The 17,084-nt window shown below is 42.1% G+C and overlaps 1 protein-coding gene across 1 annotated transcript in view; it reads right to left on the bottom strand.

Moving 5' to 3' along the window:
- LOC102777600 (A-type voltage-gated potassium channel KCND2-like) overlaps positions 1 to 17,084 on the bottom strand; it is a 92,031-nt gene that overhangs the window by 4,494 nt on the left and 70,453 nt on the right. Inside the window, exons 2-4 of the mRNA XM_006781057.3 lie at positions 8,756 to 8,918; positions 3,295 to 3,390; positions 2,648 to 2,886 (exon numbers count right to left, since the gene is read on the bottom strand). Coding sequence (XP_006781120.1) covers positions 2,648 to 2,886; positions 3,295 to 3,390; positions 8,756 to 8,918 — 498 coding nt within the window. The remainder of the gene's footprint in view (positions 1 to 2,647; positions 2,887 to 3,294; positions 3,391 to 8,755; positions 8,919 to 17,084) is intronic.

Genomic DNA, 17,084 nt, shown 5'->3' on the forward strand with positions numbered 1-17,084 from the left:
CATCAGCTCATCTCAGTTCCTTTTTAGTACTGCTGACTTCTCCACTCCTATGTTGGCCCATCCCATACTTCTCAGTCTCAGTTTAAACATTTAATATAATTTTTATGTTCTGTTGTGAAGAAAATTTGGGTTTATAAGAATGTAAATGTAAATGATTTTACATTAAAATTCAAATTGTATTTTATCATCTGAATTATATATTTTTTTTATCTAAATCAAGGTTAAAGAATTCCATCTCTTGCTCAGTTCTTCTTTCTTTCTGCTCCAATTTTAAGTCATTTATACTAATTTTACTACTGAGGTATACAAAAAGGTTTTGATTTTGAAAAGTCAGTACTGGCTTTTTATACTTGAAGTTTTACTCAAATGATTGATGAACACAACCTTAGTGTAAAAGCGCAGATCATGTAAACCTAATTCCAGAAGCTCTAAAAGAAAGGATAGAGCCTCCTCTACATCATCCAATACTTCCAGTAAAGATAGCTGACATGCCTGTACTGACAGCTCTAAAATGCCCTCATTCCTGAAAACTCCTCAAACACACCAAAATTTCCAAAATAAACTCAACCTCTAATACTTGGAATCCTGAAACTTGCATAAAGACCACTTTAAAATCTATAAAAACATTTAACTCTAAAGTGACCTTTTCTAAAAGTACTTTTGGTATCTCTAGCAGGAGCAAATCCTCTAAAAATAATTTCACTAGCCGAGCCCACGTCCTTATTTAAGGTGTGACAGTGTTTTAGTAGATAAAGGTGAATCTAATCTTGGACGTGAATTGAGCTGCAGTTTGGGGAAGGCCTCGAAGGGGACGGCGGCTCCCAGGCCTAGCGGGTCCCTGTGTACTAAATAGAAGTGAAGTTAAAGAATATAAAAGGGGAGGGAGGCTGGGGCATGTAAATGAGAATGAACAGCTTGTAGAACTGGGGGAACATATATAGATAAGAATCGGAAGGAGCGTGTTTGGAGGCGTGGTCCTGCTCCTGAAATTCCGATGCTTTATCTCCAATTAAATCCACTTCCAGACATCTAGAACCTTCTCAAGAGTGTCTGTTTTTTTTCCTTTAACCTGATGGACCCCAAGGGGTTTTCTGAGTTTCCTGTTTGAAAATAAAATGCCCACAATTGAGTATTTCTCTGCAATTACAAACTCTGTGTATACAATCTTGGTATCAAAATTTCATCAGAGGTGTAAATATTGCAGCAGATATTACTGTGTCAAAGTTACTGAGACTGGAACAAGAAAATGTAAGTAGATTTTATCCTCACCTAATTTTTTTTTTTATTTTGTAGCATATAACCATTTTAAAATGTGCCTCCGTTCATATTTCATTCCAGAAATTCAGTAACCGACATATAAACATCATCTGTGCAAAGATTTATGTTTCTAAAGTGAAACAGTGAAAAACTACAGCCCTATCAATACATAAATATCCAGACGTTGTACAAAAATGTCCAATTTTGGCACACATTGGACACTATGTTAGTTGAATTAAAGAGCAGAAATTATTTAATTTTATTAACAGGTCTAAAAATGCGTGTTTTTGAATATTTTTTTAACCACACATTTGCATGGCAATGGCGCTTTTCTGCCGTGGGCATGGAGCGTTTAATTGGCTTCTGGCCCTTTAAACTCTGATGGGGCTGTAACTTTGGTTTCTTTTGGCCAATTTGTATGATTGACACCTCTTTGTAATCGTTTGAGCCAATAGGATCACAGTAACAATGCCACACTCACGTCACTTCAACCACTCAGAAGTTACAAGGCCAAACCCCACATGGTCCCAAATTTACTGCATGTGGCGTCTGTCTAGTCACGTGTCTGTAGGTGGATCTAAAATGGAGGTTGTTGACGGAAAATGGCTCTGATGTGGCTAGTTAGCCGTGGAAACTGCTGATAAACATGAGGCTACCGGCTACTGGTGAAAATAACGAAGGAAATCGGGACAGTAAGCCAATTTCAGTCTTAGTGCATTTGCGCCGCTATGCGTTTTTGTGGTCTTCTTTTGCGGCTCATTCAGTGAATTTTGGTCAGAGTGTGGTGAAACTTGGTGTTTGGAATCGGTGATAGCTCTGGAAGATAACCAGCCTTTCTTTAGCCAGTTACATGAAGTCTGAAGAATTTCTGGTTCGGTTTTGTTTGTTTAGCGGACTTTTCGCATTTACAAAGCTGCTCTTTTAATCATGGCTTGTTTTAGTTGTGTTTGGTGGTTGTAGAAATGGTTTATATGAGAGTTTAGCTGAGATTCAGAGGTTTCTGTGGATATCACACGTCAGGACTTATATTTCTGACCCCATGTTATAACCAATTAAACGTGATCTCGTTCCTTTTGCCCCCGGTACCTGGGGCCGATCAGGTTAAATAACTGTAAATGTTCTTAAGAATTTTTCTTTTCTTCTTAATGACTTTTGCAAAGTCCAAGTAGATACTGGAAGCTCATTAGGAACTTTAGACCCTTCAGAAGAACCTTTGTAACCTTCAGGAATATCCTTAAAGTTAGTAGGACCCCCTGCAATCTTCACAGTCATGTCTTCTGGGTGATTTTATTTCTTTATGGAGATCAAATATGACTATAAGTAAACAAAGAGATGTAAATGTTGGATGTAACCATATGACTGTAAAAAACAGCAGTGCTGTCTAACATACCTGTTGGTTAGTGGTCGCTCCCTGATCTGGATGGTGCTCAGCTCCTGGAGACCGCCCTGCAGACCCACAGACATGTTGGAGTTTGGGACGTTGAAGGTCTTCCTCTTCCTGCGGCCACAGCAGGAGCTCAGGCCATGAGTTGAAGAGGATGAGATGGAGGAAGAGCAAGAAACCTGCTTCAGCAGCGTAACATCCTTGCAGCTCGCCTCATACGTCTTCTCATCTACAAACTCGTGATTCTGAGAAAAAGCAAAGCTGCAGTTTTACAGGATGGCAGGTAAAGGGTTAAAACTCGACCATGGACATAGAGAATCTGCTATGAACTAGATAGATGTCCAAATTCAAACAGTAAACAATCAAACTGAATATTTTTTGTTTACCGCTGAAAAATTGGGAAAAAATTTAATCTCCAGGTAAGGTAAATGATAGTCTTTCTCATTAATTAAAAATATAATGATTTTCTTCAATTCAGGCTCTTTGAAGTTTTAGAAGTTTCATTGAGAATTTTTTAAGTGTTAAATCTATAAAATCTGGGAAAACATGTAAAGGAGTAAACTGTTAATCAGTTGGTCAAATAAAGTGAAAGTGTGTGTGTGTGTGTGTGTGTGTGTGTGTGTGTGTGTGTGTGTGTGTGTGTGTGTCCTCACTGTGGTCTTTTCCAGGCAGTTCAAGAGATGATGATGATGCACCTCGAAGTTAGGGTTGGCCTTACACACCAGCGCCTGTCCTGCTTCTTTGGATGCCTTCAAGACATAAACACAAAACACATGACCTCAGCCACCCCATCATTTACAGAGACACACCTGAGCAAGGCTAATATTTCCACCAAAATCTGCCAAACCTCAGCATTTACTATTTTAGCCACAATTCCTTCCTGTTCTCAAGTTAGTGTGAAAATTATGGATCGCTCACTAGATCAAACCAAGGCCACCAACAGCAGCCGTTCAGCAGCTTTTGTTTTACTTCTGTGGTTTGACTCCAGCCTCATTTAACCCAAGAGAGCCTCCAGAGCTTGTATAACTCTGGAGTTCAGACTGAATGTGACCCAGGTGGACAGAAGAGTAACCAATCACGTGGAGCTCAGAAGCTCAGCTGCTGCCAAAGGAAGAGTCCAACATTTTAGATTGTTTGAGTGTTTAGGGCTCCATGTACGACTGGTGTCATTTTCCTTATGGGTTCTAGAGTTCTGCCTTAATACCTTCAAGGAAGAGGTGCTTTGTTTCCTTTAAGAACTTTACCTGTTTTTACGTGCTTTTAGGATCCTCAAAAAGGTAAGTTAAAGATACGGCATCCAACTATGCATGATAAACTTGGAGCAATGCCCACAAATTACTTCCTTCAGGTATTTTAATTTTCAGGACTAAACAAAGTCCTTATTCCTGGAGATGCCATGCATGCCACAGATAGTCCTAAAGGGAGTGATGTCTTGGTATTTTAAAGAAAATATTCCTGTCTGAAGTTGTGACCCCCATTCTTGTAGATCCCAAAAGAAACTAATAACCCAAGGAGTCATAAACCTGCCTCTCAGGGAACCTACCAAAAATCTTAGAGGACAAAACCCATTCGACTCCTGTGGACTCTAAATGCTGCAAAGCAGCTCATTATCAGGGCAAGGCATTAACAAAACTCCTGAAACTCACTTTGTGACCTTAAAGAATTTCATGACTTTCACTCTTAGTTAATAAGTCATTAAGACCCTCCCTGGGGCAAAATCATGAGCCTCTATGCTGGGCAGAAGAAACACAGCTTTTGAAATATTAACAAGACTTCATTCCAAAGTTTTGCTTTACATTGACTCTGCCCAGTTGCATGCGGATTGGCTGGGCGATTGACATGCAGCTCAGCCCAATTTCATTCCTCCAAAAGTCAATGAAGTCCAACACTATTACTGATGATGTCATGAATAGCACAGCCCAATCATCTCATAACAGCAGAGCTGCATGGTAGGGCTCAAGTCAAAGGAACAAAACAAAAGAGGAAGAAGACAGAGCAGAGAGTAGGAGAGACACTGAGAGGTGGAGGTGTAGAGAACTTCCTGTTGGTCAGGTAAGGCACCCCCACACAGCAGAGGACCAGATCATGCACATGTGAGTTAGTTAGTGACTGACGGATATTTTGTTTTTCAGACTGTGAGCAAAGGTAGGAAGGATGTGAAACACTACAGACAGGCTACAGACAGACAGTGATAGAAACAGGATGAAGATGAATTCATCATGGACACTTGAGCATCAACACTTCAGTCAGTTAAACACATGAGCAAGGACCAGATGAGGACCAGCTAACACAGGCTAAATTCACACTAAAACACTTTCATTTAAAAAAGAAGAGCAAACTCTGTCCAGACACTGGATCAGAAATGATCTCCAAACATCCGGTCTAAAGCCAAAGATCATATTACCTTTACTGTATTTAGTGCTGATATGAGACTGTTTTACAGAGAAAGTCCAGACTTTGCAGGGTAAATGTAGGGTAAGTAACAAGGCTGCTTTCTGCTTGTGTTGAGGAAGTTTGGAGTTTTGAGGAATTAGAAGGGCATAGCGTGTTCCCCTCCCACCACTGCCAATGGCCTAGAGCCCTCTTATATTCCAACAGCAGGGATAGAACCAGTGAGATGTAACTCAGCAGAGTTACTTATGTACTTCACTGAAGTACAGTTTTAATGTCCTTGGACTGGTCCAAGTATTTCTATGTTAAGTTTTTATGTAATTTATATGTAAAGATCGTACTTTCTGCTCCAAACCATTTCATTCTACCACTTAGATTCTTATCTTTATTTTTGATTTTAATTCTACTGATTGGTGGTGCTGTATAAAGCCCCTGAAAATGATGCTCCTGTCATCCGAATTTGCCTTGTAATTTGGCCTCATTGATCACAAAAATAAACCAAAGAAATGTAGGTTTTTGCTCTGCAAAGAGTCACGGTGTATCTGCCTATGTTACTCCGCTTTAGATTCTAGACCCTCCTGAGTCTTGTGGACATGTGTGGATATCAGGATGTAGCCATAGTCAGTCAGGTCTTCTACCATATCTGTGCTGAGCTGTGAACTTAGAGACGGATCACTTTAACAGCGAAGAAGAAAGGGTCCATCAGAGTTTGCTGTTTGCTGGAACCACCTGAACCTTCAGCGCTCTTGTTTGGCAGGTAAAGAGAAACTAATGTAAAAGGCTGGAGTTTTGAAATGAGAGCACAGCTTTATCATTACATTGATCCAAAAACATGTCACTGCTGAAGCGCGCACACACACACACACACACAGATGAAAGCACAATGAAAGCAGCCCTCAGCATGCTCCTCACAGCTGGATATGAGACAGAAAAGATGAGAGAAACCAAGAGAACAAACATCAGCACCACCGGACCAACACTGCACGTCCACGGTTACCTCCTCCTCAGAGTCAATAATCAGCCGGCTGCGTTTGTACTGCAAATAAGCGTTAGCGCCTCCACTCTTCACTGCTCGAATTCTAGCAAGCCTGGTTTTCTGTTTGTGAACACACATAGGTTTGTGAGCGATCAACTGTAAGTGGGACCACAAACACAGGCTCAACACCATGGTCACTAAAACAAATTTGCACGAGGATTAGATGTGAACATGAAAACAGAAGCTGCAAAGATTCAGATCCCATTTGCTGCCTTCATCTGCTCATGTTTATCTCAGCCTTTGACGTCCATGAAAAGTGAGCCTGATAATCCAACAAAACACCCAGAACCAAACTAACAAGGTAACTAATGTGAGCAAATCATATCTTCTGCATTCAGAAAGTCACTTCAGTGAAGAAAATATCAAAATATCAAAGATGTCAATATCTGGACACAAGCTGTCCTTTTTAATAACTTCTGCTTGTAGACTAATCTTAAATCATGCAAACAAAGTGTTGGCTTGTGTGACGAGCAGCTGATGAAGCAGTGCACATAAACAGCAAAAAATGAAAAAGGCGTGTGGCAAGCTTCAACGTAAGTTATAAAAATAGCACCCCTACTTGCTAAATGCAAGATAACATCTGATCAAAGGTTTATTACTGATTACTTGACTCTTGACCTGGTTTGTCCATGTTTACATTGTAATGTAATCCTGATTAATGTCAGTCAGTCTCAGGAACTATTACACAGAAACTGCAAGCCAGACACCAACACTAAATTAGGTTTGTGGGTTTGGGGAAGTATAATCATATCAATTTATCCAGATAACATGATTTTCAGATTGACAGCGGTCCCCAACATTTTTTGTGCCACGGAGCGGTTTAATGTCAGACAATACTTTCACGGACCGACCTTTAAGGTGTCGCGGATAAGAACAACAAAATAAAATGAAAAAACCAAGACAAAAACTGTGGTATTTTGTAAATATCATAATAAACGCAAATTCACTGTGTAATTGTGTAACTTTATTAGCAGTGTCCTCCTGAAATGCGACAACAACATTGAGATTAATATCCTCCTCTCTGCCCCTTAATGCTCTCTGGTAGCTATGGTAACTCTTAAATATTTCTTTCAAAAATAAGACACAACTACAAAGCGGGAAAAGGTGCAGGGAAACTGAGTTACAGATAAAACCCTGAAAACCATCAATTTCACGGGGGTGGGGACCACTGTTCTAATGTATTGGAGAAAAACACCACCAGAGGGCAATATGACCCGGTGAGCAGCCAGCTGAGCTCAGTGAGCTGTGTGAACCTTTAAAAATTTGGATAAACACTTTGAGCATCACCTCCATTTAGATGACAAATCTGTGCAGCAACAAGTGTCTTTAAATCCTTCAAGAATCTGTGGAAGAACGTCAGGGTGTCTGCAGCCACTCATTTCCTAATCAATCAAAATCTATCCAAACTTTGTGTAAATGTCAAATTTGAACTGCATCCTCACAGCTGACACTGATGTGGTCAGCAGGATCTTCATGATCTCTGACAGATTATCCCAACATAAATTGAGCCAACGGTGTTTTATTTACCGGTTAAAGGTAAGTGACCACAAGTAGTGTGAATATGTAGGTGTAAAATGAGCTTTCCCAAAGTTTCTTCAGGTTCAGTTTGAAGCATCAACTCTAATTTGCACAGACAATAAGTTCATGTATGTGATGCTGATGGTTTCTGCAGACAGAAGCTGAGTGACTGATGATGTGCATGAAAGAACATAAAAGCTTTGCTCAGTAGATGATGTGTTGTATGAATCTGACAATATTTATTCTTCAGAGATCTTCTGCAGGCTTCAGGCTGCAGACAGAAACATGATTCAGCTGCTTCTCTGTAACTTTCCAACATGGTGTTTCTCTCTGACCCCCAGCGGGGTAAACAAAGGTCTCCAGCACAACCAGAAAACTCATTTGTTGATGCTGGGAGGAAGTAAAGCCTGGACAGCTTCCTGCTCTCTGTGTCTTCCTCTCTTTTCTCCTGTGGGTTGTGCAGAAACTCAGATTTCTAAATTAGGACAAACTGCTGTCACCACACTGATGTGTGAGTGACCTTCTGCAGCAGCCGGCCCTCTTACTTCAGAAGCGCCCTGCTTCCTCTCAGAGATACTCTGAATTTCTCTCTGAACACTCACAGCTGTAAACACACCCACATCCACAGTTGCTCTCTGTAAACACCTCTGCAAATATGCAATGAATATGTTCACCACACGGTGGCAGCGTCTTACCAGAAAGGTTCAGTGTAATGACCAGCGTTACATTCTGGTCTGTAGATCTGAAATGACTGCAGACTTCTAAAGTTTCTGTGTTAGTTTTTAAAGCTGCAGTCTGAGCCCTTTCAGCTGCTAAAATTAATCAGGTATGTATTCCAGGAACAGCATGTCTGTACAGATGTTCATCTAACACTAATATAACAATAATGTTAGCGTGCCTCAGGGCAGGCTGGAGGCTTCCAGAGTCTTGTGGTTCAGTGTGGGATTACATGAGTGCTGCCCGCACTGATTAATGAACATAACGTTATAACTATTTCTTCACATTCTGTTAATTTCTGTTAAAGTTTTAAACTCGTTAGAAACAAAACGTTCTTCATAAAAACACTGAAGTCCTGCATCTAAATCCCAGGTCACTGCTGTCCTCCCATTACACTCTGAAGACAGTTTGTGTCAGTGGATGGATGAATGGATAATATATGGAGTCCTCACCTTTTGCGCTCTTCTCTTCTCGGCTCGCTGGCTCTGGTGGTAGATTCGGCTGAAGTTGGACACGATGACGGGGACCGGCAGGGCGATGACCAACACGCCACTCAAAGAGCAGATGGAACCAAAGATCTTCCCCATAATGGTCTTTGGTACCATGTCACCATATCTAAGAGAGCAGAGAGTCAGAGGTCAGCCCAGCTGTGAGGATTCTTCAGATTTCGCCCACTCAGAAAAACCTGAAGACAAATAAATCTGAATACATCAAAGATCCCACAGAAACACTATGAAGCTTATTCCTGTAAAGGTGTAAATGCTTAAAGAAGAACTTCAGTGTGTTTATGATGAAGATACCAAAGTTAACCTGATTGTAAATGAAAGACTGGGACACAGTATGTACACTGTGTTTTGAGTCATTTATACAGGAGGAGACAATCATGAGCTATGCTGAGCATAAGCTACAGTGAAATGAGTGCACCTCTGTTGATGTATTTCAGCCTCTGATAGGCCATTTTCCCAAACATCTCTGTGATGTCATACAAAAGGAAAAGCATGCTGGGTCTCTTTTCTTTGCACGCAGTAAAGAAGCGAACATGATGGTAGATGGTGTTAAGATCTTTGGTCTTCATGCAGTGCAACGATTATTTCACAAAATGTTTGCATTACTGTGATTCAAGTGAGAATAAAATGTTGCCTGATATGTGCTGTTACAACACTGAGCATAAAGAGCAGACAGAATAGTCTGTGACTGTGAAGTTGGAGCATTTCTGATGTGGACCCACTTTATAACTAGTTTGAATCCTTTGGTTCTGACTCCAGGTGGTGTGGCAGTGAACTGCTAGCTCTGTCCCCTTACAGTAAGAAGGTCCAGGGTTGAATCCAGATGAGAGGACTGAGAGGTAGTGATAAAGAAAGAAGACCCTGATCCAAAACTGACACCTTCAAGCTTGACTGAAATTTGAAGCTGCCCACCTGAACAAACCAACCACAAGTTTGATGATCAGAATGTCGGAGATTGAGCTGTTTGACTGCAATGGTAAGAGCTAGGTTTGGAGGACTAAAGGTGAAGCTCTCAAACAGACGGAATCAGTAATCCTGTGTGATCATCGAGCTGTGGTTAAACATCTGTTTTCCTGTAAGCTGAACACCACACTCAACAGTTTCCTCTTCATTTATGATCAGTCAGTTTGGTGTGACAGATACTCAATAACTAAACTAAATGCAGCTTTTTCAAAGACTCTGCAGAAAATGGAGCTGATGCAGCGTTTTACCTTCATTTTCATGAATGAAACTGCAGTTCAGTCAGCGTCCACGTGGAGGCGCTAAAGCTCTGCCTTACCACCACCACACGTCAACACATTCATCAAAACTTTAAAACACCCAAATAATTCTGCCCCACTTTCCAACAGTAAGACAGCAGCGGCATTCCCAGCATGCTCAGTGCTCAGACGCTAGGACAGAGGAGAGTGTCTCCATCAGGCTAAAGTCACGAGCTTTATTCACCCTGAGGCTCAAAAACACTCAGTAACTGTTCGGTTTCTAATTACTGATTTTTCAAAGTAGATGTTTAGTTTCTATTATCATTGCTTTCAGTAATAAATCGGTCGCTCTGATTAAGTTTACACCAACAGAAATCTCAAAATGTAAGCTATAAAACAAATATTTTCACATGTGGAAATGATATTTTTGTCTAGCTCAAACTGATCTGTAGACAACAATCAAAGGAAGATGGCACGGCTTTTGTATAATCATCTACAGTAGCGATAAAAACATAATAAAAACTAAAAACTACTGGGACCACATCAGAGGAGGCAGAAAAATTTGGGTCTCTGGGTCTGACTTTAAACAGGATTACTTTATCATTTCCATATTGTTGTATACTCAGTGCTGCATTTTGAGCTACAGTGCAAGTACAAGTTCAGCTTGGTTCAGAAAAAAAAATACCCCAAAGTGTGAGTGGCTGGATGTGGAATCCTAAAATATTTCAAACTAATACCTGGTCTGTAAAGACCTTCAGAAAAAACTCATTTGAAGTGTGACGTGTAGAAAACATTAATCAGACTAACAAATACTCAGACTTCAAAATATCAACATGAAGATATAAACCAAGCAGTTCAGATATCGACAACTGGTGTGTCAGCTGCTGACTAAATGTCAGCAGCTAAATGCAGCACTGATTAATATCACCCTCATAAACATGATCCACATCAAGCGGTTCAGGTTCCATTCTTCAGGTTCCAAGAGGAAGTCACTTCTGTAAACTTCTGTCCTCTTTGTCTTCCTGTCGAGTTTCATGTTTCGCTCAAGGTGAAGTTTGAGTCAGTGACGGATCGCCTCGTCTCATCCTGCAAACCTTCAAAGCTCGAGCCACCGCGTCTCACAGGCAGCCAATCGGAGGCTGCGACCTTGTCTCAGTGTGTTTCACCCAATTAGAAACACACTCAGAGTACAGGTGTGTGTGTGGCTGTGTATGGTTGTGTCGGTCATGTGACTACGTCCTTCATCAAGGAGGGTGCGTGTGTTGACTCTGCTGTGTATTCACCTCTTTATAGCAAACACACACACACAAACTTGTGTGTTCGATCACATATGGGCGTTAGTAGGTGTTCCACCAGTAATGACTTTGACCTCAGTGGAGTAACTGACATCAGCTGAGGATAATAAGACACAGCGCCCACCTTTGGTTCACTGGTTCATTGCAGCACAAATGTTTTTTTTTACACAAATAGGAATATTGCACTTTTTTTTAAACCAAATTTTTTAAAAACAACAGGAACAAAGACAAAACGTTTAAGCACTGACGGTCTCTGAGTGTTATATTAACAATTATTATTATGGTAGAAAACCACATAAACATGGAACCTACTGAAATACTTTAAATCAAACTTTCTTGCTGATGCGCACATGAACCTGCAAGATGTCTGATGGTTTTGACTGTTGAGCGTCTTTAATGTGATGTCACTGCCTCAGCTTTGAGGTACTGTGTGAATGACCATGTTTCCTCTGATGGCCGGACTCCCCGCGTGCTCGATATGCTTTCAGATGCACACTGAGGTCACAAATATGAACGGTGCAAATGCTCAGAGTCTGGGTGGTTGGAGATCCTTACGGCTTAGCTGAAAGAAAAGTGAGAGTTGAGCAGGATTTGTAGGCTGAACACCAACATTCATCCTGTCATTCGTCATTAATATTTTAATTTGGAGGAAACGCCCTCAGCTCAACTTTAGTAGAGAGGTAAATTCAAGAAAGTCAGGCAATAAAATATCTGCTCTATCAAACTCCTTCTGCACCAACAGCAAAGTCTTTGAGAGCTTTCCCAAACTCACTCTCTTCTTCTGCGGTTTTACTTTGCTGATCTCTCTGTAACCCAGAGCTCTGAGGATCTCCTCTGCTCCTTCAGAGTAAAAGCACCATAATCTCTTCAGACAGTGTGAGAGCTGAGCACTGACGCTCAGAGCTGAGGGTTTGATAATGATCCTGATGAAACGGCTTCAGTGATGAATAAAGATGATGGCCTTAATGATGGAGCATGCTCAGTGAGGAGAGTCAGTTTGATGCACTTACACTTTAATGATTCAACACAAACTGTTTCCCGCCTGTCTCTGAATGATTAGGATCATCAGGCTCATCACGATGAAGGTGATGATAAAATGATTGAATATCATTTGATGACCTACAGGACGATTTTTTTTTTTCAGCTTATTTTTGACTTTATCATTTTGTGAAAGTCTCGAGCTGTGAGGGGAGAGAGCAGGAGGTGCAGGGAGGGTTTGGATGTCCAAGTCCTTCACAGAGAAAGCAGAAATCAGTCCATGGGCCACTGACGGCTCCTGAAGGAGTCAAGGAGGCCTGTTTGTTTAGGTTAAGCTACAATCGGTTCATTCAGTAACAATAAAAATCTTCTGACTTATAGAAAAGTCGCACAGAGCACACGACATGATAAATTTGAGTAGATCAGAGCAGGTTCCCTCAGACTCATATCCCAATCTTATTTTAATGTAAACGCAAGACTTCGAGTTGATATTAGTTTCTGCAGACATGAAGCATTCAGGTTCACTTCTCTGATCGGCAGCTTGCCCACTGCAACACTCGAGGCTCATGGGAGTTTAGTGTGAAATGTCATTCAGAGCATGTGTGCTGCTGAGAGAAGGTGAACTTCATCACATACCATCACACCGCATCACATCATCGTCCTTCACGTGTCTGTGAGTGTGTGTGTGTGTGATAACAAAAAGCAGATATTGATGCTGCGGTCAGCACTTTGTCAGATCCACTGAAATCTTCAGATTTGAGCTCCTCAGAGTTTACCGTTAATCCCTCCATCCTGAAGCCAGAGCGGTCTATCAGCCACGCTTCCACAACCAATCAATCAGTTAATCAACATCCTGGTAGGGTTGATCACACAGCACGGCAAGCCAGGAAACCAGACACAACTCCCTTAGGAGGAATCTGCCCGCAGACCGGCCGACCCAGATTCTGCTGCAGAAACAGCGGACAGAAAAATATGGCTGCACTTCAACGGTGGCAAGGAGGAGTTCTCACAGCTGGAGCCCAGAGCCACTAGCAGAGCCCAAATCTACAGCTGGAGCAGTTTCAAAGTAATGAAGTCCAGTTTTTAACAGAAGATGAAACACTGAAAGTTTCAGAACAACAACGATCCATCACCACACTGAGGCCCGGGAGGAGCTGCAGATTCAGGTCATGGCGCCGGTGCGGCCCAGTCTGGACCTGAGCTGCTGCACACATGAGAGAAAACGTGTTCCTGCTAGAGTGTTATCACACTGAGAGCTGTTGTACACTGTGAGCTACAGATTCTGCTTTAACAGAGAGATCTTTTCTAATCTGTGGTTCGCTTTGATTTCTTCACACTTGTTTGGCTCTTACGTATCTTAAATGGACCCCTGCACCGTCACAGGAGAGCTTAGAGTTCCTCCATGAGATTCTACAGCAGTAAGCCAGTCGTTCGACCTGCATGTAGACCCTAAAGTTAAAATGTGGCACTGAGCGGTCGCTCTGGGAGAAGGTGATGTTGGAAAACGTGGTTTAGTGTGCAGGAAGTAAATGTGTGTGCGTCCTGCAGAGAGCTTTAATACACTGGCTGCTGGCAGCATGTTTAACGTTTCATAAAGGGAATTCACGTTGCGCTCGCCTCGCTACGTCTAAATTATTTATGCTGCTATCTGGACAAACGGCACCTCGCTGCTGCTCTCCCATTAACAGGACAAACAGGCCACACACACATACACACACACACACTCTTGCTCATGTCAGAGTAAAATGTTTCTGGCTTAATGAGAGGCCTGCTTCATTATGGATGAGCGTTCTCTGTGCGCCTGTGTGCGTTATTAATGCGGTGACATGATGGAGGCTTTGAACAGGTTTTATTAACAGCAGCACGTTCTTCTTCACCGTAATGCTAACCACACAGACCAGGACCCGATCGACCCAAGGCAGGACCGCTGGACTGTGACCAGCCCGAACCTGGACCTCTGGGCTTCAATACAGTAACACATGTTCCCATGATCCCTGAGTCTGAGCTGACAGGCTAACAGTTGTGAACCTCCAGAGAATCCTCATACTGTCAGCTCAGTCTTAAGCAGCTCTGCAGTGATGTTCAGCTCACTGTTCGGCTGTCCACCTGCAGCATCAGCACTCCGATTCAGCAGGATTACCAGCAGCTTGATGTTTAGCGCACAGAGTCTGACTCTAATGTGATTTGATTTACAGCAGGTCTGTCAGAAGAACATCAGCTGAGATGCTCTCTGCAAGCATGAGTATCACAACACAATGGAAAGAACAACCTCACAGCATCTAACCAGGAAGTCTCTCTCTAAGCAGTAGGATCATTGTGAAGTCTACAATCAGGAGACGCCTTCACGTTGGTTACTTACATGACTGTATGTGTTGGGTCTGCACCTTGCAGGCCCTGCTGGTTCAAAGACTTACCACCCATGAAGAAAGCAAGACAAACAGCTCAACCGGTTTTAACGTGCTAGCAAGGGGAGAGCGTTCGGCAGCACCTCTGCCCTCGGTCTCAGATGACTCCAAAACTCCCCTGCAGCCTTTTATTCTGTGACACGCAGTTTCACAAACACCCATTGTAAAAACCCCTTGTGTTGCGTCATAAAACTAAGGCACTCAGTGTGTGTGTATGCATGTGCGAGCATGTGTGAGTGTGTGTGTGGATGTTTTTGTGTGACTTCCTGCCGATCACAAAGGGTCATCTCCCCTAACCCTGTATATGGCTCAACCACTTTTTAACAGTCTCACCATACACAAGCACAGGTGAGGCCATAAAGGGCAGAAAGTAAAACATCCTCTCTAAATAAGAAAACAGAACCTTCACATAGAATGTGCCTGCAGTTAAACATTATCTATAGCTAACTGCCTCCCCCAGCTAGATGTATGGAAGGAACAGAAAAATCTCTAAACATTCAGGTTAAGACAAGGTTTACAAATTTAAGTACAAAAATGACAACATTTAACAATTCACTCTAACACTATTCCCCCCCTTATCACTTTCATCTGTTTAATTGTTCTCCCCTCCATCTGCACCAGCAGCTCACATCACCTTGTGGTGAAACACGCTAATGTGACCTCAGTCTGAAAATATTTTCCTCCTCTGAGGCTCTCTTATGCATTTTGACTAATGCTAGCACAAAAACAACTGAAAACCTCCTATGTTGGTTGTGCAGCTGCTTTCTGTGGAGTGAGGAGTGAAAGATGATGAAGGCGGAGGAAAAAGAGACTCCAAACAAAGAGAGAGCGAAGAAGAGAGAAGCTAAAGGTCACAGCAGACACTTTTATTCATCTCTCTATTTTTAAACTCGTCACTGTGACAGATTGAAGCTGTCAGGGTCAACATCCATCTTCTTCAACACACACACACACACACACCTACACCTACACACACGTGTGTGGTTAGTTCGAAGTGAGGACCTTACAGTAAATAAATGCTCATCATTCAGCTCTGATGACGGCACACACCTCCATCACTCATATCTGCAACTGGAAGCCCATCCAGCCTCAGCGTCATCATTCTTCTTCTGCTGCTGCTGTTTTAATTTACACACAGAGTTTGTCCTTCACGTTTACCTGACCTCGGCTTTCCGTCTCCTTCATTTACTTTATTATCAGAACGATCCGGTGGTTTCAGATGGATTTTTATTTCAGCCGCTCACATTTCATCCACACACAAACACCAATTAGGTGGCAGCTGTGGAGTCTGAAGAGCAGAGGAAGAAGCGAGGAGGATGAGCAAATGCAGAGAGGAAGAAGGCAGAGAGGATGCAAATGTATTCCCCAGCTGTCACTGTTTTGCATTAATAAGCCCTGAAAATAGATCCACAGGCAGAGTCCATCAGTCTCTGTCACATTGTTGAAACGCTGCTTTTGACCAGCAGCAGCTCCTCTTGAGGCTCACGCTCGCCTGCAGTGACTCAGCCCGAGTTCCCTTTACATCTGAATACTGACACAGATTCTCCTGTAAACAGCTCAGACTGCTGACCTGAACAGCGTCAATAAGGACCTGCTCCACCACACCATCCAGGACAGGGTCACTCTGTTGGATGAAGGTACAGGGAGTCCATCACAGTTATTTTAACTGTTAATTAAAATGAAATGTTTAAATGTTTAATATGAAGTTTTGCTGATGTACTCCACACATTTCTTTTCTCTATTATGCATGTTCATATTTAAATTAATTGCCACCCCTTTACTACTTTTTTTACTCAATGGCAAGTTTAATCACACGTGTTCAAACCTGAATCATGTGAAACAAAGATGCAAGAGAAGAGTCGGCCCTTTATCGTATTAAGTTACAGTTCAGTTACAGTGGAGAGATAATACCCACAGTTAAATATTTGAAGTTATTCATCCATTCATCTGCTGATTATTCATGCTTTTGACCATCCCAGTATTTGAACTTAGACTTTATGATATATTGTCTGTCACTTACAGCCCAAATGAGACTTGGGTAAGAGTCTCATTTGGGAACAAGAGAGATCACCTGCACTGGTGTCTTTAGAGATCCAGTGTGCGTGGTGCTGGTGTTACGTAGAAAATCACTTCCCAAGGTGTACAGTGGAACCCCGACTTACAAATACCCCATTTAACAAAAAATTCAAGTTACGAAGGCACTTAACGGCAATATTTCTGCCCGTGTTACGGCAAAATGCCTGTGTAACAAAATCCGCTGGCTCTGATTGGCTGACCCCACAATGACCACAATTCCCACAATGCCGAATCCGAATCTTGTGACAACCACCTTGGCTTTCGTACTTGCGCTTTGCTGTTCCACTTGAAAGACGTATTGTTGTTGCAGTTAGCAATTAGC

The sequence above is a fragment of the Neolamprologus brichardi genome, chromosome 17 (assembly GCF_056152115.1).
Source record: "Neolamprologus brichardi isolate AB-2024 chromosome 17, ASM5615211v1, whole genome shotgun sequence".
In the NCBI taxonomy this organism is placed as follows: Eukaryota; Metazoa; Chordata; class Actinopteri; order Cichliformes; family Cichlidae; genus Neolamprologus; species Neolamprologus brichardi.